General features: G+C 39.4%; 1 protein-coding gene across 1 annotated transcript in view; it reads right to left on the minus strand.

The window, feature by feature from the left end:
• Positions 1 to 16,760, minus strand: part of DOCK8 (dedicator of cytokinesis 8) — a 192,716-nt gene that overhangs the window by 148,632 nt on the left and 27,324 nt on the right. Inside the window, exon 4 of the mRNA XM_049772796.1 lies at positions 1,601 to 1,724. Within this exon, the coding sequence (XP_049628753.1) occupies positions 1,601 to 1,724 (124 nt within the window). The remainder of the gene's footprint in view (positions 1 to 1,600; positions 1,725 to 16,760) is intronic.

Here is a 16,760-nt window from a genome sequence, read left to right on the forward strand (position 1 = left end):
TCCCTCAAGTCACCCCACAGAATCAAAAGGATCATAGTCGAGACACCAAGCGCTATGCCCACCCTGGCCAGGAGCTGATGTAACCTGGGACAAAGGCTCTGATGCAAGCAGTGGAGATCCCTGGTGGCCTTAGAGGCAAATTTGCCTGAATGTCTCCTACGCCAACATGTCACGTCCAGTGAGATATGTTCTCCTGGGAAGGGATAAATAAAGTAAAATCGAAGTCCAGTGCAGTCACATAATTCTCACAGCCAGATTGAGCCCACTATTTGGGGATAGATCCTGTAGATGCTTGGGCTCTGAGCTCAGAACTTAGTTACTGCACAGGGTGATGGAATGGGGTGGAAGGATTAAAGGGGATCTATGGATTAGTTAGGGGAATATTGGATGGGCTAATGTGGTGACAAACATTTAGAAGTATGAAATTGTAGCAAACTGATTCTACCTCAGTAAGAATGGAAAAAATTCAAATTCAATCAAAAGTCAGACCTAGAGAGATAGAACAGTGGGTAAGGCACTTGCCTTGCATGTGGTTGACCCATATGCTATCCCTGCCACTACAGATAATCCCTGGAACACCTCCAGGAGTGATTCCTTAGCATAGAGCCAGGACAGAACATTGAGCACAGCCAGGTGTGGCTCCGAAATGAAGACAAACCCAAACCCAAACCAACAAAAGACCTTTAGTCTGACTCTATATGGAGAGATGCTTGTGTCATCTGCACCCTGACATCTGTCCTGATTTAGAAGTTCTGTACACACATGAACAAATATTCCTGTGTTTTGTTTCACCCATTGGATAGGTGGGAGAAGAGTGCTAAAGAAATATTTTTGTTTGTATTTTTGGGCCATATCTGGTGGTGCTAAGGGGTTAACTCCTGGGTCTGCACTCAGGATCACTCCAGATCCCATGATCTGGGGACCATATGGGATGCCAAGGATAGGACCTGGGTCAGCCTGTGCAAGGCAAGGGCTTTATCCATTCTATCCACTATACTATCTTTACAGCCCCTGAGAAAAAACTTTTAACTGTGGTAAAATGTATCATTTTTTGTTATCTGTATTTACCACTTCAGCATATGTAAAAGACTCGTTTTTTATTTTATTTATTTATTTATTTTTACCATCATTGGGTTGTTTCTACCTTCTGACTATTGCTAACTGTAGTAAGAACAGCTAACATGTATTGGATACTAAGTGTGAGCTTCTATTAACATAAATACTGTATACATATTAACCCTTTTACTGCTCAAACAACCTCCTACAGCTAGTTACAATTGCTCTTGTTTTCCAGAGGAGGAAATATTCTGTAGCCTGCCTTGAGGGTACCAGGGAGCCTCTGCAAGAATTGTAAGGATGGATCTCAGGGGGCCCCACCTTAGCAACTAATGCCCCTCTCCACGTTCATTAATTATTGAATTTCTGGAATTTCATCTGAACACTGATTTTTTTCCAACTACAAATAAGACAGAAAAAAAAAAAAAACTACACTAGTGACTCAAAACAGTAGACTGCAGAGTAATTCCCAGTTCAAGAATTGACAGCAAGCCTCAGGCCTCAGCCCTGTAACTTGGCAACCGTGTTTGTTGATAGGAAATACCTGAGCGATGGGTTCACTGCTCTCCAAGGTTTCCGACTCAAACGTCTGCTTCTGAAGCGTCTTATGAAAATCTTTTCGGGATCCAGTCTTTTTAAAACCACAAACCTCCGAGCTTCCTTGATTTCTTTTTAATCATTGTGATTACATAATTTGTTGAGAAAGGGCAAGAGAGAAAAAGAGAGAGGGGAAAAAAATCATTGGATTAAAAATAAAAGCAATGGTTTATTCAAAGACTGGGAGCTAAACGATCTTGCAAAAGAGAGGACCAGTTGTAATTCCTCACATCTTAATACAAGGCACTGTTGTAATAAGACACAAACTTGCCTGCTGGCTGGCTCATTATTAAAGGCAGGAACAGCCTGGGAAAATGCCACTTCAGAGGTGTGGTCATTTCAGCCTAGGGGGCATTTGGCTGCAAGCTGAAGCTAAACTATGACCCTTATGTAAGAGGCTGGTAGAAATCTAGCACAGTGCAGAAGCAGAAAATACAGATCGTTTGAAGATAAAAATATAGAGAAGCACTTCATCGCCACATCGATGCTGTTCATAATGAATTGTAAAAAAAAAAAAAATCAGGATAAAGCTAAGAGAAATAAAACGAGTGATTTATATGCCAAAATCTTTGCTAACATTTTCAATCTCTATGCACTTCATTTAATGTATTTTAAAAGGGAGCAAAGAAAAGAATCTAAAGTATAACATCTATGAATTGAAATAGGCAAGTCGTATGGAAACTCAAAATTAGTTTTTTGAGAAGTGTCCACATTGTTTTCCAAACAGTTTCAAATAGTTAACATTTCCATCAATAGTAGATGAAGGTTCCTTTCCCCCACCCCCACATATTCACCACCGTGTACTGATTCATTTTGAGACCATACCTGGCGTCATCAGGCTTTATTCCTGGTTCTTTGCTTAGTATTCACTTCTAAAGGTGTTCAGAGTACCATCTATAATGCCAGAAAATAAAACAGGTTTGGCTACTTTCAAGGCAAGTGCTCTACCCTCTGTACTAGCTTTCTGGCCCATTTTCTTATCCTTCTCCATCTTCCTCTTTCTTCTCTCTTCCTCCTCTTCTTCTTTCTTTCTTTCTTTCTTTCTTTCTTTCTTTCTTTCTTTCTTTCTTTCTTTCTTTCTTTCTTTCTTTCTTTCTTTCTTTCTTTCTTTCTTTCTTTCTTTCTTTCTTTCTTCTTCTTCTTCTTTCTTCTTCTTCTTCTCTCTTCTTCTTCTTCTTCTTCTTCTGCCCATTTTCTTATCCTTCCTCCATCTTCTTCCTCTTTCTTCTCTCTTCCTCCTCTTTTTCTTCTTCATTCTTCTTCTTCTTCTTCTTCTTCTTCTTCTTCTTCTTCTTCTTCTTCTTCTTCTTCTTCTTCTTCTTCTTCTTCGGCCCATTTTCTTATCCTTCTCCATCTTCTTCCTCTTTCTTCTCTCTTCCTCCTCTTCTTCTTCTTCCTTCTTCTTCTTCTTCTTTTCTCCTTCTCCTTCTCTTCTTCTTCTTCTTCTTCTTCTTCTTCTTCTTCTTCTTCTTCTTCGGCCCATTTTCTTATCCTTCTCCATCTTCTTCCTCTTCCTTCTCTCTTCCCTCCTCTTTTTCTTCTTCTTTCTTCTTCTTCTCTTCTTCTTCTTCTTCTTCTTCTTCTTCTTCTTCTTCTTCTTCTTCTTCTTCTTCTTCTTCTTCTTCTTCTTCTTCTCTGGCCCATTTTCTTATCCTTCTCCATCTTCTTCCTCTTTCTTCTCTCTTCCTCCTCTTTTTCTTCTTCATTCTTCTTCTTCTTCTTCTTCTTCTTCTTCTCTTCTTCTTCTTCTTCTTCTTCTTCTTCTTCTTCTTCTCTTCTTCCTTCTTCCTCCTCCTCTTCCTTTTTTTTAAAATTTAAACTCCATGGTTACAAGGTTGTTCATAATACAGGTTTTCTGGAGCTGGAGCCATAGCACAGTGGTAGGACATTTGCCTTGCATGTGGCAAGGCAACCTCGGACGAACCCGGGTTCTATCTTTGGCATCCCATAAGGTCTTCCAAGCCTGCTTGGAGTGATTTCTGAGCACAGAGCCAGGAGTAACCCCTGAGTGTTGCCAGGTGTGGCTCCAACTACATTTTTTTAAACAGATAAAGTTGTTCACGATTGAGTTACAGTCATACAATGTATAACAATCTTCACCTCTGTGCATTTCCCACCACCAAAGTCAACAGTTACCTTCTCAACCTCCCTGATATCCACTTTCATCCTACCCACCTCTCCTGCCTTTTTTACTCCTATCTCTGTCTCTCTTTCCTTTTGTGACATTGTGGTTTGCACTACTGTTAACGAAGGGATGCCATGCATGTCCTTTTTATAATAGGCTCTTTTGTAATCTAACTGCAATTGCTACTCTTTGTGGCAAGCTTCTTACCATGGACGGGTCCTTCTAATTCTCATCTCTATTGTCTCTGGATATCATCCCCACTCTGTCTTTTTGTTTTCCTTATATCCCACAGATGAGTGAAATTATTTCACGTTTATCCCTACCCATCTGACACATTTCACTCAGCATAATAATCTCTATGTCCATTAATGTATAGGAAAATTTTATAATTTCATTTTTCCTAACAGATGCATAATATTTAATTGTATAGATATACCACAGTTTCTTTAGCCACTCATTTCTTGTTGGGTACTTGGGTTGCTTCCAGATTCTGGCTATTGTAGATAGCGCTGCGCTGAACATAGGGGTGCAGAGGGCATTTTTATATTGTGATTTTGTGCTTCTGATATATATGTATATGTATATGTATATGTATATGTATATGTATATGTATATGTATGTATGTATATGGAAGCTCAAGTTCTACCTTTTTGAGGAATGTCCATATTGTTTTCCATAAACACTGGACCAGTCAGAAATTCCACCAGCAGTGAATGAGAGTTCCTTTCTCAATGAATCCATGCTAGCACTGGTTGTTCTTGTTCTTTGTGATGTGTTCCAGTCTCTGCGGTCTGAGATGATACCTCATTGTTGTTTTGATTTGCATGTTCTTGATGATTGGTAATGGGGAACATTCTTCATGTGTCTTTTGGTCATCTGTATTTCTTCATTGAGGATCTGTCTATTCATTTCATCTCCCCATTTTTTGATACAGTTAGATTTTTTTTCCTTGTTTAGTTCTGCCAGCACCTTATATAGCTTAGATATTAACCCCTTATCAGGTGAGTATTGGGTGAATAGTTTCTCCTATTGCATGGGTAGCCTATGTACAGCCTTTGTAACTCACTGTTTCCTTTGAAGTGCAGAATCTTTTCAGTTAATGTAGTCCCATTTATCTCACCTTCCACTTACTTGTACAGTGAATGATGATGATGCCTTTAGTCTCAATGTCATGGAGTGTTTAATCTATATTTTTCTCTATGTATCTTATGGTTTCAGGTATGATATCAAAGTCTTTAAGCCATTTTGATTTGACCTTTACGCATGAAATTAAAGTTCACTTTTTTGCATGTAATTAATCAGCATTCCCAACACCACTTGTAGAAGAGGTTTTCCTTGCTCCACTTTGTATTTCTTGCCCCTTTATCAAAGATGAATTGGGTATATACCTGGAGGTCAGTCTTGGAATACCCCAGTCTATTCTATTTATCAGAGGGATTGTCTTCATTCCAATACCATGCTGTTTCAATGACTGTTGCTTTATAGTACAATTTAAAGTTGGGGAACGTGATTCCTCCCATCTTCTTTTCCCCAAAGATTGCTTTCACTATCCAGGGGCATTTATTGTTTTATAAGAATTTCAGGAGTGTTTTATCTACTTTTTGGATGAGTAGGGCATACACCCAGCAGCACTCAAATATAACTCCTGAAGGTTCAGGTGACTATATGGGAGCTGGGGGTCAAACCTGGGTCCATCCCAGGTCAGCCACATGCAAGCAAACTCCCTACCGCTGTGTTATTGCTCTGGCACAGTATTGTCATTTTTAATAATGTTAATCTTCCCAGTCAATCCATGAGCAGGATATATTTTCCATTTTCTGTGTCCTATTTTATTTCTTGAAATAATGTTTTGAAGTTTTCTTTGTATAGGTCTTTTATCTCTTTGAGTTATATTGACTCCAAGAAACTTGATTTTCTGAGGCACAAATGTGAATAAGTCTCTGGCCCTTTTTATTTTTATGTGTAAATATCATCAGTGTGAGGTGTTATCTCATGGTTGTTTTGACTTGCATTTATTTCCATGATAATTAGAAACAAAGAGCATTTTTTTCAGATACCTGGTGACTGTTTGCATACCTTCCTTAAAGGCCCCCAAACAATATTTCTACTACTAAGTTCACTGCAGTACTAGTCACAATAACCCAAATATGGAAGTACAGTAACCCAAGTATCCAAGATAGCGATGACTAGATAAAGAAACTGTGGTACATATACACTTGGCTCTAGGAAACAATGTAATTGTGCAGTTTTGCTGCTACCTGGATAAAAATAGAGAACATACTCAGTGAAGTCAGTCAGAAGGAGAGAAATAGACTTAGAATATTCTTTCTCATTTGTGGGCAATTAAGAAACATAGTAGATAAAACAGATGGAAAAACAGATGGACAAAGACAGCATAACCCACAAATTGGTCTTATAAACATATTTATTTTCTAACAGGCATTTCATATACCTGATAGTGCTTGCAAAATGATTCCCCACTGGTGGAAAATAGAGCTCTTTTCCACATTTCAAACAGGCAACCACCAGACAGCAGGAGCTTCCAAAGGGTAGCTGAGTCTGGGTGGCATAGCATAACCATTAAATACATCTGGGATGCTCTTGATATGGTCTTAGTCTTACTTTGTAACCCTGGTGACCTGCAAATGTACTTCAAATGTTGTCATGTACTTTAAGAAGCCAGACCTGATTTTCAAAATAAAATGCTTGGGAATTTTTGCTTCTGCCCTCTTCTGCCAGCTACCAACAACTTCTCCTATAAGATATTCTATAAAACAGTGCTCTTGCCTTTGTTCAGAGGCCCAGTCTTTTGGGCGCTAGCTCAGCTGAATCCATCAGTGAATAAACAGTACTCTTCCACTACACAAAGTGTGCTGCTTGGATTGTGCTAACTCTTGGTAAAAAAATTTTACCACAAAGGGACTATGGAGATGTACAGCAGATAGGGACAATTTCCAGCAACCATATAAGGTCCCCTTGGGATGCAGCAGAAGTCATCCCTGAGCAGTAAGAAATGGTTCCTGAGCACTACTGAGTGTGGTCCCTAAACAAATAACTATGCCACCCATCCCAAAGGTTTATTCCTACCAATACAATTGAATCAGCAACAGGTCCATGTCTACTAGTTACGGGAATTTTTTTTATGCAAAATGACTTTTGAGGAGCTGGAGAGATAGCATGAAGGTAGGGCATTTGCCTTTCATGCAGAAGGATGATGGTTCAAATCCCAGCATCCCATATGGTCCCCCGAGCCTGCCAGGAGCGATTTCTAAGAATAGAGCAGGAGTAACCCCTGAGCGCTGCTGGGTGTGACCCAAAATAAAAAAAAAAAACAACAACAAAACAAAACAAAAATAACTTTTGAGAGATTCTCCTTGATTTTTAAAGGAGAAAATACATTTCATCTAATGCATTAGAAGAGAACACACCCAATTTAATGTAATGGCAACATTGGCAAAATTTAAGTTGCATTTTAATAATATATATTACAAATTATTACAAAAACTCCCATTTTTTGTTTTGTTTGTGGGCCACATTAGCAACTCTCAGGGTTACTCTTGGTCTCTGTGCTCAGAAATCACTCCTGGCAGGCTCAAGGGACCATATGGGATGCTGAAATCGAACTCGAGTCCATCCCAGGTTGGCAGTGTGCAAGGCAAATGGCCTACTATTGTGCCTATCGCTCTGGCCCCCCAAAAATGCCATTTTGAAGAGAAAAAATTTAGTATCATTGATTTATTTTAAAACTAAAGGCATGAGGCTGGAGTGATAGCAACGCAGGTAGGGTGTTTGCCTTGCACATGGCCAACCTAAGTTCGATCTCTGGCATCCTATATGGTCCCCCAAACCTGCCAGGAATGATTGCTGAGCACAGAGCTAGGAGAAAATCCCTGAGTAATGCCAGATGTGGCTCAAAATCAAAACCAAAAAAAAAAAAAAGTAAGAAAAAAAAACCCCTGAAGGGAATTGATGAACTCAATTCACAATTCACCATCTGTCCTTACTCTTTTCAGGACTTGCACACTGTCATGGGTATTGATGTTCAATGGTTCAAAGGCAACATGTCCCTTCCCAAGGAAATCCTCTTAGGCCACAGAAATAAAAGCCATGAAAAAGTTTAAGACCTTTCTTGATATCCAGCAAAGTATCTTAGTTTTATATAGCATCCCACAAAATATACAGAATCCCCAGTGTTTACTGGTGAATGTTCATATGGTTTCGAACATTTCCCTGCCTCCAGTATCCATCCTCAAGTCATTTTTCTCTGTGCTCTTACAAATCTTGGGTTAGGATTTGTGAATTCTAGAATATTTACCCCCATCTTTAAGATGTTATGATAAAAGTTTAATATAATCATCTGAAACATTAAAAATCAAAGGTTCTTAGGGGCAAACAGTCTCATGAACATTGAGTAAAAATAAAAAAAGATCAGCCCTAAATACCCAACCCAAAGTCAACGACAATAGAATCAAGATACCCAAACTACAAAAGCCATACACAAAGAGACTTGTTACAATAGCAGTCCAGGGGGACTAAGGGTGGAAGCATACTGAGAACAGAGGGTGGAGGAAGTCAACACTGGTATTGGGAATTGCCCTCATCCACTATCACTATGTACCTTAAATCCTTACATATAGCTGTGAAAGACTTTTAAATTCACATTGGTAATCAAAAAATCATTAAAAAATAAAATTAAAATTAAAGGTTCTTTTCAAAAAATGCATAACTCTAGGAGAAATAAGTTTTATTTGGCAATTCCACTTTTGCTATCTGTTGCAAATGCTTTCTATTTTGTCTTCTGTACTGTTTGAATGTTTTCTGTACATGGACTCCAAAGACAGTGAGTAACAAATGAGTATTATAAAGCGAGCTACAAGATAGTGTTAAAAAGTTCATCTCACAGGGCCAGAGCAGTGGCACAAGCAGGAAGGCATCTGCCTTGCAAGTACTAGCCTAAGACAGACTATGATTCTGTTCCCCAGCGTCCCATATGGTCCACCCAAGCCAGAAAACAATTTTCTGAGCACATAGCCAGGAGCAATTTCTGAGCGCATAGCCAGGGAAAACTCCTGAGCATCACCGGGTATGGCCCAAAACCAAACCAAAACAAAACAACAAAACAAAACAAAAAGAAAAGAAAAAGTTCATCTCACAATATCTATGCTCTCTAACCCTTTCTATGGCAGTCTGTTGAATTGGGGGGTATAAAAGCTACTAAGACTAATATGTTTCATGCCTATGCATTTGAAACGATAGCAAACCTTTCTTCTCTTCCTCATTGTAGATTTAGTATCTACTTCCCCATTTAAAAATCTCAGAAAGTTGCAGGGCTCTCTTGTGGCAGCATGGATAAAACTAGTGGATGAGAGGAAGAAGTTGGGCAGACAAAGTGAGATGAGTCACTTCTTCAGAAGAGCCAGCCACGAAAGACAGAAACCACTGCTGGGTAGGTAGATGCTGGCCGGCTGCCATTGGCTAGTACAGGCCCAGCTTCATTGCTCCACCCAAGTCAAACCATCTTTATGTTAGGTCTATTTGCAGACAGAGAAAGATGGGGATGAAGCCAAGTGGTAAGAAATTATTGCCACAAAATGAACATAATCTAGAGCCTCTCAAAGGAGAATTGCATTCATTTGCTCCTAGACCTGTTATTACACATTTGGAAACAACCCAAAGTCCACAGATATATTGAGGAGAGTTTGTTTAGAAGCAGCCGGGTGGAATAGATCAAATCTGGCTCTAGAATCTTCAGAGCCTAAATCAGATGATGGCTTCTTATGTCTTTATGAGTCTTTATTGGGCAAAGAATTTCATTTCTCCAATCTAAAGTTTCTCTAAAGGTAGAGAGAGTAAAAAACATTGCTCATTTGGAAGTTGATGGTGATGATGAAAAAAGCCATTCATATTCTTATTTGCTTCTTGCCCTTGCCATATTTTCCATGATTTCCCTCCTTTCCTGCATACTTTCCTTTTCTACCCTCCCTCCCTGCATAATTTGCTTTAAAAATGGTGTTACCATCTATGCTACGAAGGCCAAAGATGGGAAGTGGAAAGACAAACAGGATGATTTTATACAGGCTTCTTGATCTGTAGAATCAGAACCCTCAGTGAGTGCAGTAGGCAATCAAACCTGAGGCAGAGCCCTGTCACAACAAAGTTTAATAGAATAGAGATAACCTCAAGGCACTGAAGCCCAGGCAAAAAGACATGAGTGCCCTGTTAAGGGGTGACCTGTGCACTAGGAATCTGTGCAGACTGAAGGGGTGGTGGAAGAATTCTCCATTCCATTAGGTGGAAGAATTCTAGTACCGTAAGTGGTTGTCAGAGCTGCAATATGAGAAGGAGGAGGAGAAGGAGGGAGGAGGCTTGTGGGATGATGGGATTTTCACAATGCTTACATAGAGGCAGGATTAATGAACTCAGTAAACATATGAAGAACAATGGGATTAACATTTTTCATTGAGGAGAGTTTGAAATGCAGAAATGAAGAAAACTAGTACTGAGAGATATCAGATTGAAATTGCATGTATAATATGAGCTCATGACTTTCAGTATATGCACAGATGTGTGAGTGCAAACACATGTTCTCTCCTTTTTCTCTCTCTCGCTCTTGTTTGTTGACAAGGAAGAACTACAGTTTAATACTAAGTATACCTTAGCTTCACTCATACCATTTTCTACTATAAGAAATCAGAGCTTCTTGAGAAATTATAGCTTTCAGGAATAAGCAAGGGAACATTTGTGACCAGCCTGTATTATGCTTTGCCAAAAAAGCAAGGATGTAATTCAGGAATAAGCAAGGGAACATTTGTGACCAGCCTGCATTATGCTTTGCCAAAAAAGCAAGGATGTAATTCAAGTCTACTGGTCTTTCCTTCCTTCTTTCCTTCCTTCCTTCCTTCCTTCCTTCCTTCCTTCCTTCCTTCCTTCCTTCCTTCCTTCCTTCCTTCCTTCCTTCCTTCCTTCCTTCCTTCCTTCCTTCCTCCCTCCCTCTCCTCCTCCCTCCCTCCCTCCCATCTTCCCTCCTTCCCTCCTTCCCTCCTTCTTTTCTTTTTTCTTTCTTTCTTTCTTTCTTTCTTTCTTTCTTTTTCTTTCTTTCTTTCTTTCTTTCTTTCTTTCTTTCTTCTTTCTTTCTTCTTTCTTTCTTTTCTTTCTTTCTTTCTTTCTTTCTTTTTCTTTTCTTTCTTTTCTTTCTTTCTTTCTTTCTTTCTTTCTTTCTTTCTTCTTTCTCTCTCTTTCTTTCTCTCTCTCTTTCTTTCTCTCTCTTTCTCTCTTTCCCTTCCCTTCCTTTCTCTTCCCTTCCCTTCCCTTCCCTTGTCTTCCCTTGCCTTGCCTTGCCTTGCCTTGCCTTGCCTTGCCTTGCCTTGCCTTGCCTTGCCTTGCCTTCCCTTCCCTTCCCTTCCCTTCCCTTTTTTTAAAAAGACAGTTTAGGGGCCGGGCTGGTGGCACAAGTGGTAAAGCATCTGTCTTGCCCACGCTAGCCTAGGATGGACAATGGTTCGATTCCCGAGTGTCCCATGTGGTCCCCCAAGCCAGGAGTGATTTCTGAATGCATAACCCAGGAGTAACTCCTTAGCGTCATCGGGTGTGGCCCAAAAACAAACAAAAAAATTGGCAGTTTATTGGACTCACAGCCAAATTGAAGATATTTTGAACAACAAAATATAGAAATGAATTAGAACATTTTGAGTAAGAAATATGGCTCTATGGTACAAATAAGTAATAATAAAAATAATAAGCAGGATGTTTGATGAGAAATGGAATATTTACAAGAATTAACTTCAAATGGAGGGTTAGTTTTTCTTTTAAACATGTTTTTTCCTGGAGCCGGGAAGGTGGCGCTAGAGGTAAGGTGTCTGCCTTGCAAGCGCTGCCATAGGGCGGACCGCGGTTCGATCCCCGGCGTCCCATATGGTTCCCTCAAGCCAGGGGCAATTTCTGAGTGCATAGCCAGGAGTAACCCCTGAGCGTCAAACGGGTGTGGCCCAAAAAAATGTTTTTTCCTGTAATCTTGAAGTCACAAAATTCAAAGGAACACTAACAAATGGTTCCAAAGTAAATAAGACTAAACTCATGTGACATGTTGATGTAATGCATGACTCTGAACTACATCCTTTGGCTATAAATAGACATTCTTAAGACAGTATGTCAAAGTTGAATGGGTCTGAGAATGATATGATAATAGCATATCCATGTTAACTTCATGAATTGATGTTGTACTGTCATTATGACCTAGCATAACATACTATGTAGGAATAACATATTCAATATTCAGAAGTGGTAGAGAATTTGGTCAGCAACTTTGATAGTTTGGGAGAGGCAGTAGAAAGGTCTCTGTATTAGCAAATTTCCTGTACATTTGTGTGTTTCAATACAAAAGGAAAATAATGTAGGATATGTCTCTGGCATTGAAATAAATACTTGTGTGCCCTACCCAAGTCACCTAAGACCAACCCCCTCCTCTTTCCCGCTGCTGCTGAGCACAGAATCTATCATGCCAAGAGATGTCTGATTCATTTGACCTCCCCACTCCAAAGAATTCTGCTCTAGATTTGCAGTAGCATCAGCCACCTGCCTAGTACAAGAAAAAAGTCAACACTAACCCTTGCCTCAAAGTGAGACAGTGGAACAACTTTGCAACATCATCTGTCCATGGTGTGGTAGCTCATGTTAAAGATGCATCTGAACCCTTATTCTTAGCTGCCACTTTTGCTTCCTCTCACAATTCCCTTGTTCCCTTAGAGGTTTCTCCTATCTTAAGAATCAGAGACATGGGAGACCCTATCTTTGATTCTTCATTTGGAAGAATCTCAACTGAGCTCATTACACAATCAATGATGACAACTATTATTTGCAACAATTATACTCCCAGTAGAAATAAAATTGGCATATATATTATAGGTCAAATACCCTACATCTGTGGATACATAGGACTATCTGAGAACTGGTATTCAGTAGGAATCATACCACTTGAAGGGGCCAGGAATAGCACAAGAAAGGGGCAATGTTTACAGTGGAGGGAAGCATATAACCTGAAGAAGGACATGGTACTGAGAGGTGGTAAAGTGTTATGTATGGAACCCTACCAGCAACAATACTGTAAACTTCAGTGAAAATATATATACATATATATATACAGTGCATATATATATATAAAGATATAAAGTTGGGTCACAAATAAAGGAAACAAAAGGAGATGAGGGTGAATTGGTGGAGGGAAGTGGATACTAATGAAGAAATGATATAGAAATGATATAGAAATAATTGTACATCTAAAATCCAATCATAAATAACTTTGTAATTTCATGATGACTTAATAAAAATTAAAATAAGGATTACTCTAAGCAGGAGAGATCACACAGGAGGGAAGACAATTGCCTCACACAGGGCCAACTCCAGTTCAATCCCCAAACCCATAAATGGCCTTTGAAGTACAACCACAGGTTACTCTAGAACACAGAGTGGGGAATAGCCCATGAATACCATTGGGTGGCTCCAATACTCCCCACCAGTAAATAAATCATAGAAGTTATATTTTTAGCATCAAGTATTTGTGTAAGTAAGGAATCAGATTGAAACTTACAATGATACATTTCCTTCTTGTTTTTTTTCTGTATACACTATACATTAAGGCAGAAGCAAATCTCACAGAACAGCTATTTCTGCTACCTGAAAGACTTCTTAGCACCTTACATGCTGCTGACTCCTGATATAGCATATGATCCCCAGAGCACTGCCAGGAGTGAAACTTTGATATAGACATTACAGGTCTATCACCTTCCCTCACAGGAAAAAATTTCAGGAGGAGGCAAAAGAGTGAATCAAGACAATTTTTATTGACTATTATTTTATTGACTAATTTATTGGCTAATATTTTATTGACTAATATTTACTTAGAAAGATGTAAGGGGGACAAGAAATGAATACATGTTCAAGAGAGAATACTGACTTCTCCAGAGTGGAAAAAAGCAGAAAGAGAAAGATATGTGTTCAAGGAAGATCACAGACTTGAAAGAGAAAGCAAGCAGGAGATGTGTTCAGGAGAGAACAAGGGAGTGAGAAAGAAGAGTGAGAGAAATAGAGAGAGAGAACAAGGGAATGAGAGGGCAAGCCCTAAGGTAGACATTTTATTATGTTTTTGAGTATAGCTGTGTCCAAACACATTGTTTTACAGACATATTTTATATGTGATGCTTCTTTTATATTTTTATTAAAACTTATTTATTTTTGTTGTTGTTTGTTTTTTGTGGTCCATCCTAGATTAGCACATACAAGGCAAATGCCCTACCACCTGTGCCACCGCTTCAGCCCCTTATTTTATTTTATTATTATTTTTTGTTTTATTTTGTTTGGGGGGGTTACACCTGGCAGCACTCAGGGTTACTCCTGGCTCTATGCTCAGAAATCGCTCCTGGCAGGCTCAGGAGACCATATGGAATCCTGGAATTCTAACCACCATCCTTCTGCATGCAAGGCAAATGACTTGCCTCCATGCTATCTCGCCAGCCCCCCTGATTTTATTTTTTAATAAAATTAAAGAGTTGGAATTTTTCTGACATCTAAAAATGAGGAAGTATATGAATTAGAAAGGTGTGATTAAAAAGTATTTTTTCCGAGAAAAATGTAATCCAATTTATTCACATTTGAATAAAGTAAGTTCTTACACAGCTGATACCCCAAATGCTTTCATTGAATAATTAATTTAATTAAGCACCATGGTTCCAAAATTGGTCATGATTGAGTTTTTGTCATAGAATGTACAGCACCATTCACCAGTGCATTTTTCCCACCACCAATGTTCCAATTTTCTTCCCATCCACCTGCCCCCTTCAGCCTCTGGGGCAGGTGTTTTACTTTCTCTCTCTGTCTCTGTCTCTCTCCCTCCATCCTTTTCTTCCTTCATCCCTCTCTCTTTCCTTTTTGTCCCTGTGGTTTGCACTATTGTAAAGTAAGGGATACCATGCATGTCACTTTATTACTTTTGAGCACCCAGTTCTTATCCTAAGTGATAAGTTCCAACTATCATTGTCTTAGTGGACTCTTCTCTACCCTAACTGTACTCACCTCTCTTTGTGGCTAGCTTCCTACCATTATCCTCTTGGTCCTCATGTCTATTGTCTCTGGATATTATTACCATACTATCTTTTATTTTTTCTTATATTCCACAAAGGAGTGAGATTATTTTGTCTATCCCTCTGATTCATTTCACTCATCAATCTCCATATCCATCCATCCATGTATAAGCAAATTTCATGATTTAATTTTTCCCAACAGCTATGTAATATTGCATTGTGTAAATATACCATTTATTTTCTTTTCTTTTTTGTTTTTGGGCCACACCCAGTGACACTCGGGGTTTACTCCTGGCTATGCGCTCAGAAATTGCTCCTGGCTTGGGGGACCATATGGGACACCAGGGGGATTGAACCATGGTCTGTCCTAGGTCAGTCACGTGCAAGGCTAATGTCCTACCACGGCGCCATCGCTCTAGACCCAATATATCAGTCTCTTTAGCCACTTATCTGTTCTTGTCACTTGGGTTGCTTCCAGATTCTGGCTATTGTGAATAATGCTGCGATGAACATAGGAATACAGAGGGCTTTTCTGTATGGTTAAAAAATATTTGTTATAGGGACTGGAGCAGTGGCACAAGCAATAGGGCATTTGCCTTGTACACAGCTAACCTAGAAGGAACTGCGGTTCAATCCCCCGGTGTCCCATATGGTCCCCCAAACCAGGAGCAATTTCTGAGCACATAGCTCTGAGCGTCATCAGGTATGGCCCAAAAAGCAAATATATACATATATATTTGTTATATGAAAAGATAGTGTTGTGTCTGACATATGAGACTGTCCTAGCGGCATATATTATAGCTATTTACCTGGTAGGCTTTGTTTAATTTTCCAATCAATAAATATTTATTTAGTGCCAACTGCACCAAAGAAAAAATCATGAGGAACACACAAGAATCCTAGCACTAAAGGAATCCCTGTCTTCAGTGGAGTACTCTCCTATTAATAGGGAAAGATCACATGGCACAAAGATCACAGATAAAATGTAGACAAGAATTAGAATACGGGGCCGGGCGGTGGCGCTAAAGGTAAGGTGCCTGCCTTGCCCGCGCTAGCCTTGGACGGACCGAGGTTCGATCCCCCGGTGTCCCATATGGTCCCCCAAGCCAGGAGCAACTTCTGAGCGCATAGCCAGGAGTAACCCCTGAGCGTTACCGGGTGTGGCCCAAAAACAAACAAAAAAAAACAAACAAACAAAAAAAAAAGAATTAGAATACAAAGTATGGTAAAAAAGCTTCTGAGAAAAAGACAAAAAAATAAAAGGCTTTGAAAATTCAGAGACTAGAGTGATGATTTCTGTCCAGATCAGGGAATACCTTGGCTTTTAAAATAGGTTTTAGCAAATGTGACCTAACAAGGTCTATACCAGCAGTTCAACAGCGGCTCAGTGAATCCCAGAGCTGGTTTGTTCTTTGTAACTGCATAGGATGCTGAGCCTGGCTTGCTTTCCATACTTTTAGAAAGCAAATTGCTAAGCACCTTGACAGTCTGCACAACAAATGCATGTCATCATAAGCAATTATTGATCAGGGAGACAAGTTTATGGTGTTTTGGGAGTAACTGAATTATATGCAGTGATGTGTTTGAATTTTAATTGTTTACCAGTTCACTGGGAGTAAAATATAGAGTAATAAAACAGATGATACCCCATTCCTTGATATCCCAGCTCTCCTTGAGCACGACCTTCCTTCAGAATTACCTTAATCACCCAGGATGAAAGACAAAGTCTTAGGGTTTTTATGATGTTGCTCATAACACTCATGAAATGTTTCACTGTCACTGCAGATAATATAACCAGAATAAATAGCATGTAAACAAGTTTAATTACCTACGAGTTTGACTCTTCAGCAGGGCATGAAACACATCTTTAAGTTGATCACTTTTTAGTTAGAGAAACTATCAGAAGAAAT

Source organism: Suncus etruscus, chromosome 1 (assembly GCF_024139225.1).
Source record: "Suncus etruscus isolate mSunEtr1 chromosome 1, mSunEtr1.pri.cur, whole genome shotgun sequence".
Classification (NCBI taxonomy): domain Eukaryota; kingdom Metazoa; phylum Chordata; class Mammalia; order Eulipotyphla; family Soricidae; genus Suncus; species Suncus etruscus.